This window comes from Neophocaena asiaeorientalis, unplaced genomic scaffold (assembly GCF_003031525.2).
Source record: "Neophocaena asiaeorientalis asiaeorientalis breed wild unplaced genomic scaffold, Neophocaena_asiaeorientalis_V1.1 scaffold78, whole genome shotgun sequence".
In the NCBI taxonomy this organism is placed as follows: Eukaryota; Metazoa; Chordata; class Mammalia; order Artiodactyla; family Phocoenidae; genus Neophocaena; species Neophocaena asiaeorientalis.
Window position 1 is genome coordinate 2952922 of NW_020175018.1, and position 12694 is coordinate 2965615.

The 12694-nt window shown below is 42.5% G+C and overlaps 1 protein-coding gene across 1 annotated transcript in view; it reads left to right on the forward strand.

The window, feature by feature from the left end:
• The window catches only part of PAPPA (pappalysin 1), a 225850-nt gene extending 218468 nt beyond the window's left edge, over window positions 1-7382 (forward strand). The window contains exon 22 of the mRNA XM_024762187.1: window positions 3575-7382. Coding sequence (XP_024617955.1) covers window positions 3575-3682 — 108 coding nt within the window. The 3' untranslated portion in view covers window positions 3683-7382. The remainder of the gene's footprint in view (window positions 1-3574) is intronic.
• Window positions 7383-12694: the final 5312 nt, after the last annotated feature.

Here is a 12694-nt window from a genome sequence, read left to right on the forward strand (position 1 = left end):
CCCGCCACCCCCAGGCAGGCCCTGAACAGGCAGTTCACTGAGAGGCTAGAGGAAGGGCAAGGTACCGGTGCGGGTCCTCTGCACGGGGACCTCCATGAGCTGGTCTGGAGGCAGCATTGCTTCACTGGCTTCTCACCAGAACGCTTGTCTCACAGAGGGGAGTCCAAGTCTGCAGGTGCCAAGGACCTGCCGAAAGCCGTGCAGTGCTGCCTTCCAGGCCCCTAGCGAGGGCTCAGTAGACGCAGCTGCGTTTACAAGCGTGTGGGGGGCCACAAGGAGAACCTGGATCTTTCTTTTCCCTGAGACCAAACCTTCTAGACTTCGTTGTGTTCTGACTGAAATTCCTTCCCTTAGGTTCCAGACCCATTTCTTTAGGGAAACGCTGAAACTCCCTGGGCTGGCCCAGGGAGGAAAGCAAATGGTCACACTATGCTCTCACAGCCAGACTGGCCAGACGGGCCTGAGAAGCTAACGGGTGTAGGGCCCTGCCAGCCGGTAGCTTTGGAGAAGCCAGTGGAACTGCAGATGGCAGAAAGGGGAACGTGCAAGACACAAAGCGGTGGAGAAAGTCTGCATTTCTCCATCTCCAATGCCCAGGGCATTGCCTTCTGCCTTTCTCAGACTGTGAAGGATTTTCAGACAGAAGGGAAGGTAGAGCTCATTAAAATCAACTCTTAATGTACAGATCGACAGGGAACCTGAAGCCCAGAGAAGGGAGGTAACTTGTACAAAGTCACACAGCACATGAGTGCAAGAACAGAGGCCCCGTGACTTGTATTTTTCCTGTATATTTGTGCATTCATATGTCGCTCCATCCGTGGGTCCATTGAATGCCTGCCATGTGGTAGATAAAGACTCAGTTCAACAACAGACAGACATGGTCCCTGCCCGGACTGCCCTGGCACACAAGCGCAGAAGTGATTCCACACAAGAATGGTGTAAGGAGAGGAGGCTGGGATATGGGATGAACATGATGGTGCCGTCTCTGGCCAGACTAATGAGGGAGGAGGTGGTGCTTGAGATACTACCTGGCACAGGAAGAGGAGCTGGCCAGGAAAAGGGAGGAGCAGGAATGGCTGAAAAAGCAGGAAAACACCAGTAAATAAAGCCACCGAGAGTGAGGGGACCAAGGGAACCCGGTGAGGTCTGAGAAGTGTGTGGAGACCACGCAAGGCCTTGAACTCTTGCTAAGGACTTTGTGTCTTATTCCGAGAGAGAGAATCTGTTGCATATTTGCCTGTGTGAGGCGCAGCAGGAAGCATGAGACGTAGACCAGATGTGAAGCCGTCCCTAACGAATCGAGGAGCCCAGTGGGAAAGAGTTAGTTGCAGAGAAAACTAACTGTGCAGAAGACATGAGCGGTAACTGGGTCATCTTAATGTTAGCATGGGCAGGAGGATGGGTTTTTGCCTCTTTCATCTTTGCTCACAACCATATGAAGTACCTTTTTTTTAAAAATCATTTAAAAAACGATCTACCTTTTGTAGACGCAGAAACTCAGGGTGATGGCGGTGAAGGGGTTTTTCCCAAAGTTGTTCAGCGAGTATGACGCAAACGAGGATGCTAATCCAGGCCTCTCGGCTCACATGGTGGTGGTCTCCCCACTGGACCTCAGCTGTGAGATTTGGACGTGGCTCTGCCCTCAGTTTCCCCACACGGACTAGAGGGTTTTCTCTAAGGTCTCTTCCAATTCTAACATGCTCTGCTCGTCTTAGAGGTGAAGAAGTTGCAGAGGAATGCTCTAGATGAGACGGTACCACCTCTGCCTAGGCATGGAGGCTAGGAAGTGTCCTGAACAGGGCACAGTGAGCGGTTGTAAGCAGCAAGGCAGGCTCTGCATGGAAGCAGCTCCGGGGATACTCACCATGGCATCACGCACCTGTGAGCTTAAACTGAAAAGAGAAACAAGTGCACTAGCCTGAGCAGTGAGAGAGTCAGAGAGAGATGGAGAGGCGAACAGGCCTGCATTCGTATTCTGTGGCTTAGGCCCCGGGGAAACGAGAATGAACACGGCTGACACAGTCCCCGTCCCGCTAAGCGAGACGGCATGCGGCACGCACTGCCTGCTAGGGGTTTCCCATTGGTTAGTTCATTACCCCTCGTCACCACCTCTGGAGGTGTGTGCTTTCATCACTCCCATTTCATGACGGAGTTACCTGAGGCTCAGAGAAATTGTCACGTGCTCAAGGTCACACCTCAGTTAGGTGAGAGAGCTGGGGCTTATGCTTCAATCTTCCTGTTCATTTCTACATTTTAAATTGTTGAAAAGTTGCAGGGTGGAGAGAGGTTGGGAGGGGGAGAGGGAGGGCGGGCACAGGGGCAGAGAGAAAAAGAATTACAGAGAATGAGCCCACAGGCTAGAGAGACAAAGATGCTCTCCAGGCCTGTGTGAGCACTCGAGACCCTTCCCCGGGCAGGAGGCAAATGAGGTCATTAAATCCGTCTGTGCAGATGGGGGACCCTCTGGGGGAAGTTATATGCAAATGTCATGATGCAATGAGGGGAAATCCGCTCGCGTCAGCCCAGGCTGGGGCTCAGGCAGGGACAGCACTGTGCTCTTTGGAAAGACAGATCCTCCGCTGTGTGGGGAGGACATTCGCTCTACTGGGCTCTTTCTCACGGTTTCTAGAAAGGACAGCCAGCCCAAGGTCACACCGCGTGTGAAGGGATGGACTGGGAACTGAAACGTGGGCCTCTCACTTTCTCTTTTTAAATCTCTTTTAATTTTTTTCTAACCTTCATAATATATACATATATCGAATTGTCATGTTGTATGCCTCTCGCTTTTTCCCATGCTGAAATCCGCTCCCGAGATCCTTCAACCAAATTTTCTGCAAAAGTCTCTCTGTGAAATGTTCCCCACCAGGATTTAAGCCCCCTAGAAGGTGGTCTGAGCTTGCTGACAAATGCTTTTGTTGTTTTCATCATTGCCTCTCAAAATCAAAATTACCGATATATGCAGAGAGTTATGTTTTCTTAAAAGACCTTGTCACATCCTTTAGATCACTTGATCGCCACAACAGCCCTGTAAGTTAGATATTCCACTGTACAAGTCTACTAACCAACTCTGGTGTAGTACATTGCAATTTTTCACCCATGATTTCATTCGGCCCTCAGAGTCCACAGTGCAAGGTCTGTCTTATTCTACTGATTCCACAGCTAGGAACCTGGGGCTCTGGGGGAGGTTGCTTTTTCTACTTTAAATACTAGATTTTTCACTTATTACTTTGGGCAAATGCCTGCCCCTTTCTCCGCCTCAGTTTCTCCCATAAAAGGGTGATTGTTTTAGTGTCTATCTTACAGAGTTGTCAAAGGATTCAGTGTTTCCCTGTTCGGAAAGCGTTTAGCACTTTGCCTGACCTGTAATAAATGCCCCTGAAAATGGGAAGTGCTATGAGAATGACCATGGTGACCTTGATAAAAGTGATCACAGGGCTAGTAAGAAGCAGAGTCATGTCTTGAATCTGCTGCTCCTCAAATCCAGTGATCTGCCCTGTGCCCTGCGCTGCCTCTCTGGAATTTGCTGCTCCGGCCTCAACCACCTGGCTCACTTCTTCTATCTTTCTCTCTGCAGGTCACCCCCTTCCCTATGTCTTGTGACCTACAGGGTGACTGTGCTTGTCGGGACCCCCAGGCCCAAGAACACAGCCGGAAAGACCTCCGAGGATACAGCCATGGCTAAGGAAGGACAAGGAGTTGTCAAAGAATTCCCAATGCCAGGACCCGCATCCCTTTGGTATTGATTTCACAGTCAGCTGCTCAACGGAATGGCCTCTCCACACCAGGGATCCTTAGCACCCAACCGGTCTGCCTTTAATTTCACCCAGGAAGGACTCGTAGTGGGGGCACGTGAACCAAGTCTCGCCATGCTGAATGATGGAATGGAATCCCATCCCAAAGTCTTAGACGGATTGCATATACGGCGTGCAGTCCCTGAGCCTCCTAAAATTCTAACCGTTTGTCACACGACCACAGCAAGAAACATGTATGTAGGAGTTACGTATCTAGGAGTGCGCCCACCTGCGGTTAGTAGGTGTGCCTGCGTACGCACCCGCGCGGACACCCGCGTGAGGGCAGCTTTAGAGACTGAGCAGAGAGAGACCGGGCCAGACTCAGTCTTTCCTCTCCCAGGCTCCTAGCCGACACTGTCCTTGGGAGAAAGAGAGTTACAGAAACTGCCAAGACCAAGTGTTGAAATGCTAAGATAGCTCACAGCCTGTGGCTTACAGTATGGAAGGTGTGCACAAGGGTGCAGTCCTTCGGGATTGGACGTGAAACGGTCTCTGATCACCTACCTTCTAGGGAAGTAGGACCCAGGAAGAGGTAAAGAATCCAAGGTATGCAAAGCCCCCAAATTCTTCCGCTGCCATGGGGGATTTTACCCCAACTCCAGGGTTCGAGGCCAAGCTGGAAATGGCTTAGGATTGCAATGTCAAGGTATTATAACAGCCCCCTGCTTGAGGCTTGAGGCCATAATATCCCTCCCATTCCCCAAATCTTGCCTTGGGACCACATTTGCTGCTACTTTTCCGGCTGCTCTATCCTATACATTGAGTACCCCAAGATGGTAGGACTAGGTTAGGAAAAACCCCACACAACCAAACAGTCTGCCTTAAAAGTGACCCACATTTTTCCACAGCTCCTCACCTCTTAGCCCTTCTGCAAGAGAAGACCCCTCATAGGCCCACGTGGTGAGAAGTGAAGTCCCCCATGGGTGGGCTTCTCGTTCTGGAAGGGAACTGAGGGACTTAAGATGCTGGAACCCTCACTGAGAGTCCAGAATGTCTAAGCCAGTGTTCGCTCTTAGAACCAAGTGGAACAGTGTTAAATTTCTATGATGTTGGAGCCCTCCAGAGGCTGCTGGAATTTTAGGGACTCTTGAGTGATCATCCTTATCCAAGCCTTCCTGCCCCTCCAGGCTAGAGCAGGCTTTGGGTCTGAGGACCTCACTGCTGCCCCGAGTAGCTAGAGTCCTGGGACAGACAACCGTCTTGGATGGGATCTGTCTGGACTGTGTTCCAGAGGGGCTGTCAGACGGAAGCCAGAGTTCACAGCCTCGGTCCCCAACACCCCAGCACGGCCATCGTGCTTTCCACAGTCTTCCAGCTCCCGGTACCCCAGCCACACCCGTGGTGGGGCAGCCCTTCCCTCTCTCCTGTGCTCAGCCTCCAAAAGTTAAGAGGAAATTAGCCAAACGCGCATAAAAGCCTCCACCTCTTTGGGGTCCTCTTTGCCTCTGTTCAGCCAGTTACCTGTCCACTCCTTTTGAATGAATATGGGAAGAGATGAATCCAGAATGAGGTGGAGAGAATGCTTAAGTTTGACGTGATTTTTGAAACTGAGAAAGTGAGGTGATGGGAGTGTCTAAACTAGATACATCGCGTAAAGATTGCTACAGATCATCTCAAGTCTAGTGAACCAACAAAAACAAAGTTTAGCATAGAAATGGAAAATACTAGGCACGTGGGCTGACCCTCCTCATTCCTGCATCTGACGCAGGCGTTGTTAATCAGCTATAGCCCTTTTTCCAGGGACCAAAAATAACTTAGAAACCTTCTTACTGTATCACTCCCAACAGCAATTACCTACTGATCAAGAACACTTGAGAAGATATCTATTGGCCATCTGTGGTCTGTTATATTAAGAAATATATCAAGGTGCTTTTTGCACAGGTGCCCACAAATAAGGATGCAGTGCTTAGGTAGTTTTGTGTGGCTTGTACCATATTACAAACTCTGAGATTGAGTTCTAGGCTCTCCACTGTTAAGGCCTGGCTCAAATCCTTTATATTTCCTCTTACAAACTTATATCTCATTTATATTCAGGGCATTTTTTTTCCTCTAATTACCAGGGCCAATCCTTGGCAAAATAATAATAATCATATAAGCATCGATCCCATTTTGTACCCCTCCCCAGTATCTTGGAACTCTTGCCAACTCTTAAAGCCGCTCTTTTACCCTAGCTGAGTTATCAACGTGGGTGGTGCTAGCTAGGAAGGAACAAACTAAGAAAGATAACAGAGTCAGCCCTCCCAGTTGCTTTTTTTACATCAGTAAGTAGTGCAAAGCCTTGGAGACCCAAAGACAACATTACTAACGGTGGGGTGGCAGGAATCACAGAAGAACCTCACCAGCTTCCCTGAAATCGACTCTCATGCTCTTTCCTCCTTCACTTGCACACACACTTCAGCTGAGAAGAGTTTCCTGAAGGTTGACTTCTACCTTCAGATTCTTGGGTTGATCGAGCCCTTATGAGCAAAGAGCCTTCCAGTCTCCTCCTTGCCATCACTCAAACCTGTTACTCACAAATTCATATTTGCCAAGGATATTACGTGGGAGAGGCTGCTTGACTGACAGTCAGCCTTGGGCCCACATGCAAGGTGTCATTAATAGGCCCTTCTGAAACCTTAGTGGAGGACAGTCAGCTCTGTTCATGCAATGCACTGATTCTCGGTTTCATTTCCTTTCTGGGGATAAACTCAGTGTCTCATCCCCTGATCATCATCTCCAGTTTAGGACAGTGGAGTACTCACAAGGAGGCAGCTCTGAAACACTGTTGTCTGTCAGCAGCTCAGAGGTCCTAAAGCACTTGGAGGTTCTGAAGATGTATTAGCTTCTTCAGAACTTGGAAGTTCTGAAGAAGTATTAGCCTGTTAACAGCAAGAAAGAAAAGATAAGGTGGACAGTTCTCCAAGCCTTCTCTTAGGAAGACTTTCCAAGCCGCAACCCTACTGGCTGCCAGAGGACTTGCATTACCCCCCAGATTCTGTGCCAACCACCTTTTAAGGGAAGACTGTCCTTGGGAAGTCCATTCTGGTGGCTGAATTGGGGTGTTATGAAAGGGAGAGATCAATGACTGTACATAGTAAGGCTCTGAAGATGGAGGGTATCAGCTGCTAGTCCTGGCTTCAGCATGTTGAGTCACTGCCTAGACAGTTCTCTTGGTCTTCTTCCCACCTTGGCCAATGCTTCAATGCTATTTGTTGAAAATAATTCTTTGAGACAGATTTCGGCTACCTCCCTTCCAGGTTTGATTTAACTTGGTTCTAACTGTTAATTTGTTATAGGTCTTACCTGTGTTAAGGAAGGAAAGAAAGGAAGAAAGAGAAATAGAGAAAGGAAGGAAGGAAACCATAAATTCAAGTGAACAGTTTGTTTTTTTTTGTTTTTTTTTCTGGAACTACTTCAAGTGGGAAAATAAAAAGAAGAAATTGATGGTGACAGGGCTGTACAGATAGAGATTAATAGAAGATAAGGAGATTAAAAGTAAATAAAATGCATGATTAAAAATAAGAATTAAAAAAAAAAAAACTATTTTTGTGCTTTCTGAAGGACATTGTTTATTCTACAGACTCAGTAGGTAGACACAAGCATAAAGGTTTCCCTAGCAGGAGTAGAGTGGGATTTTATATTGCTGTCTGTTTTTTTCTGTACATTGTGGTAGGTCCAGGAAATAAGGCATCTTTCCCCTTAATATGTAGTTGTTGTTTGGTGGGGGGGGGGGGCATTTTGTCTATTTGTTTGGTGTCAATCAGTGATAGCAGGGAATGGGGAGGGCTTGAAACTGGTTTTTCCAAATATTAAGGGGACATATTTGTCACACCTTTCACATTATAAAATGTTTGTATTTACCATTAGAGCACTGGGCTTTATAAAGTCCGCACTTACAATCACACTGCACAGTCCACTTTCCTAAAAAGCTGCTACATGACCAGACAGGTAATTCCCATGGTTTTTGAGAAACAGAACAAACAAAGCAAACAACAAACATAAAACCAAAAAGCAAAGGAATAAAAGCCTGTTCTTGTAATTTGCTCAAGTTTCGCCAAATTCCTACCCGTTGTTCAATCTTTAAAAGAAATGTGTAATAGCCAAGAGAGGAATTGTGTCCCTAGAGTAAGAACACAGAATTCTTGACTCCAGGTAGCAGTTTGCTCAGTGATCTTGAACAAGTCATCATATTGCTTCTCCATTTGCCTCAGTTTCTCCAGCTGCAAAATGGGGACACTACTACTTACCTACCTCACAGTGGGAGGGCGGGGATTGTGAGGCCCTGAGGTTTTAAAGGGGCTGTGGCAATCTGTGAGAGCCAAGGCTTGACACAAAGTCTATGGGTTACTTTTCAAGAATGCACAGGCCCATTGGCCACTTAAGAAAGACAGGGAGTGCTCATTTGATATATCAAGGAATAAAGGTGGAGCTCCTAGATTAGAATCCACCTTAAGAGAGAGGCTTGCATTTGAGAATATTTCACTTGTAGAGAAATTGGACTTTCTCCCCCTTATTCTGGCCTTTACCGGTTCTATAATTTGATTTAAAAAAAAGCAAGAAAGAGAAAGAAAGAAAACAGTGACTTCCTACCGTGTAAAAGTCAGCTTACTGCTTGTTCAAGACTTCTGGGCCATTTCCAACTTTATAGAGGAAGGGAGTCCCTAAAATCGCTTTTTCTTCTCAGACTTAAAATTCCACATCGAGTGTTCCATTAAAAAAAAGATACAGCATTCTGAGTGCAAAGTCGGGGCTTCTTAAACTCTACACCAGCAGTCATTGAGGAGAAGTTTGAACAATTATTGACTTGCTTCCTTGGGTCTCTATAATCAATAACCTGTCTGCAGATATCTATCTATATAAAGATATTATATATAAATATAAATTTACATATATATGCACATGTATATATAGTTGTACATATATGTGTGTATATATATACTTAAATGTAATATTTACAAAATAAAACTGTGATCTCGTCTAGAGAAAATGTATTCATATTACAAACTGCTCTTCCATATTTATGTATCATATTATACCTTTTTATTATTGTTATAATTATTATGGGTATTTCTAATTATTATGATGTTGAAATCTGTTTCACATCTTCTGGAAACTACCAAAAAATGACTTTCCATTGATGTGCTTAAAATCTGTTCTCAAGAGAATTCTACTGGCCTACTATAAAAAAGAAAAAAAAAAAGAAAAAAGAAAATCTAAGCACCAAAAACAAAACACAATTCCAATCCTTTTTCTGTACCTCACGCGCATAAATTTGCTGCTCCTTTTTTGGGTTTTATTTTTTCCTGTTTATGTGTTTTTATGGATCTAAGTTAAGTCTTTCAGCAATATATAAAAATGTAAATAGTAAACTTTATTTATTAAGAATGTCATCTTTTTTAATTTATATTTACACAATTGTTCATCTAATTTATTTTTTCTATACGGTTTTAAATACTCAGACATATTTTGCTGTTCATGATATTTTTATCCTGTTCTCATGGATTTGTTTTTCCATACTGTTTTCTCTGGTCTCAATTACAGGTTAGATCTCACAAACAAATAATGTCAAAGACAGAAATATTTTGCCACTGTTGATTACTATACCGTAAAGTTCTATATTATGAAAATATATAATAGCTTGTATGCTTCAAAAGTAGTGGTGTGGTTTTTGTCTCTTGTGGAAATCTAAAAGACTCTCACATATACACACTAACATGGAAGAGAATCCCAGCGCCTAGAATTAGAAGATCAATGGTAGCAGGAAGTTGAAACTAATATACACCCAATCTTCTACAGAAATAATTCCTGAAGGCATCTATCTACACTTTGCATGTGCAAAAGTTGAAAAACATTCTTACATGTTATAAGAAAGTTCAGTTTCCAGGGAGCTAAAACGAGTATCACTTCCAGTCATGTCTAATATTTTTGATGCTCTCTCCAATGATAAACTTCAGCATATTCATTATTTTCATTTATTTTCTTCGTACTATAATTGAACACTCAGTCATCCAGTTTATCAAATGAACTGGCAGCTGAGACCAAAGTATTGCTGTTTTTGAGCTCCCCACTGGATCTCATTTTTCATGAGATCACTTAGTAGCTATGCAATCTTTGGAAAGCTATTTGATTGCTTTAAAATTTAGTTTTCTTATCTGTAAAATGGAAATAAAAGTACCCATCTTATGAAGTTGTTGTTGGAATGAACTAAGATAGATATGCAAAGATTTTAGAACTGTGCCAGACACAGATTATATTAACTCTTGTTATGATTATTATGAGATACAGCTGCTTATGACAAGTATTAATAATGCACTAATTTTTCTAATATCGACTTGTTTTTTAGAAGCATAAAAAGATTCACTAAAGCATTCAAGTACTTGCACAGGCATTGCATGCACTGTACACCGAGCTATGGGCTGGCAGTACCACCATAATACAGGTTTATCTGCTGATACTTGAAATGTTGAATTCTGCACAAAAGAGTAGTTTGGGGACATCATTGTGAATGACATAAAAGGGCAGGGGGAGAGAAGTCAAGAACTACCCATAGGTTTTTTGGACTCATTACAAACACAAGCCACTGGGAGACACGAGGGAGGGCACCAAATAATAAAACAAGAGTCATTGCTAAATTCTACCAGGTAACTGGCCATTTCTAAAGTTAGATGAATTATTAAAGAGAATGTTTTACTCAGTTCAATTCAGTTCACTGTGAAGATTGAAACAAGATTTAAAGAATAGTTATGGAAAGAGGCAAATATTTCCCAAATAGAAAGATTAAGAGAGAAAGTCTTTTGTGTGTGTGTGTGTGTGTGTGTGTGTGTATGCCAGTACCACACTGTTTTGATTACCATAGCTTTGTAGTATTGTCTGAAGTCTGGAAGAGTGATGCTTCCAGCTTTGTTCTTTTTCCTCAGGATTGCTTTGGCAATTCTGGGTCTTTGGTGGTTTCCTATACGTTTTAGGATAATTTGTTCTGTGAAAAAAATGTCATGGGTAATTTGATAGGGATCACATTAAATCTGTAGATTGCTTTGGGTAGTACAGCCATTTTAACTATATTAATTCTTCCAATCCAAGAGCACGGGATATCCTTCCATTTGCTTCAATCATCTTCTATTTCCTTTATCAATGTTTTATAGTTCTCATTGCATAAGTCTTTCACATCCTTGGTTAGATTTATTCCCAGGGTTTGTTTTGATGCAATTTTAAAGAGGATTATTATTATTATTATTTACTTTCTGATATTTCACTGTTGGTGTAAAGAAATGCAACTGATTTCAGTACATTAGTCATGTATTCTGCTACCTTACTGAATTCGTTTAGCAGTTCTAATAGTTTTTGTGTGGAGTCTTCATCACCATGTGACAATTTTATATCTTCTCTTCTGATTTGGATACCATTTATTTCTTTTTCTTGTCTGATTGCTGTGGCTAGCACTTCCAATACTATGTTTAATAGAAGTGGTGAGAGTGGGCATCCTTCTCTTATTCCAGAAATAAGTGGGAAGGCTTTCAGCTTTTCACCATTTAGTATTATGTTGGTTGTGGGTTTGTCATAAATGGCTTTTATTATGTTGAGAAATGTTCCCTCTATTCCCACTTTAGCAAGAGTTTTATCGTGAATAGATGCTGAATTTTATCAAATGCTTTTTCTGCGTCTATTCAGGCAATCATGGTTTTTTGTTTGTTTGTTTTTTGCTTTTCTTTGGTTGATGTGGTATATCACATTGATTGATTTGTGTATGTTGAACGATTCTTGTGACCCTGGAATAAATCCAACTTGATCATGGTGTATGATCCTTTTTATGTGTTGTTGGGTTCGGTTTGCTAATATTTTGTTGAGGATTTTTTCACCTATATTCATCAAAGATATTAGCCTGTAATTTTCTTTTTTGGTCACGTCTTTGTCCGGTTTTGGTGTCAGGGTGATGGTGGCTTCACAGAATGACTTTGGGAGTGTTCCCTCCTCTTCAGTCTTATGGAAGAGTTTGAGAAGGATCTGTATAAGTTCTTCTTTGTAGGCTTGCTAGAATTCCCCAGTGATGCTATCGAGTCCTGGACTTTTGCTTTCAGGAAGTTTTTAAATTACAGATTCTATTGCACTTCTAGTGATTAGTCTGTTCAAATTATCTTGTTTCTTCTTGATTCCATTTTGGCAGGCTGTATGTTTCTAGAAACTCATCCATTTCTTCTACGTTGTCTGTTTTGTTGGCATATCATTGTTCATATTTTCTTATAGTATTTTGTATTTCTGCATTATCAATTGTTATTTCTCCTCTTTCATTTCTTATTTTGTTTATTTGGGTCCTCTTGTTTTTCTTGGTGAACCTGGCCAGAAGTTTGTTGATTTTGTTTATCCTTTCAAAAAAACAGCTATTGGTTTTATTGATTTTTTCTATTTTTTTAACCTCTATTTTATTTATTTCCTTTCTGATCTTTATTATTTCCTTCATTCTGCTGACTTTAGATTTTGTTTGTTCTTTTTCTAAGTTTTTTAGGTCGTATGTTAGGTTATTTATTTGGGATTTTTGTTGTTTTTTGAGGAAGGCCTGTATCGCTATGAACTTCCCCTTTAGAACTGCTTTTGCTGCATCCCATAGATTTTGTGTGGTTGTGTTTTCATTGTCATTTATCTTGAGATACTTTTTACTTCCTCTTTGATTTCATTGTGACCTGTTTTTTTTTTTAGTAGCATGTTTTTTAGTCTCCATGCAATCTTTTTTTCTCATTTCTCTTTTTGTGGTTAATTTCTAGTTTTATGCTGTTGTGGTCAGAAAAGATGCTTGGAATAATCTCTATCCTCTTAAAGTTTGTTTTGCATCCTAGTACGTGGTCTATCCTAGAGAAAATTCCGTGTGCGCCTGAATGTGTATTCTAGTTTCTTTCTTTCTTTTTTTTTTTTTTTTTTTTTTTTTTGTGTTC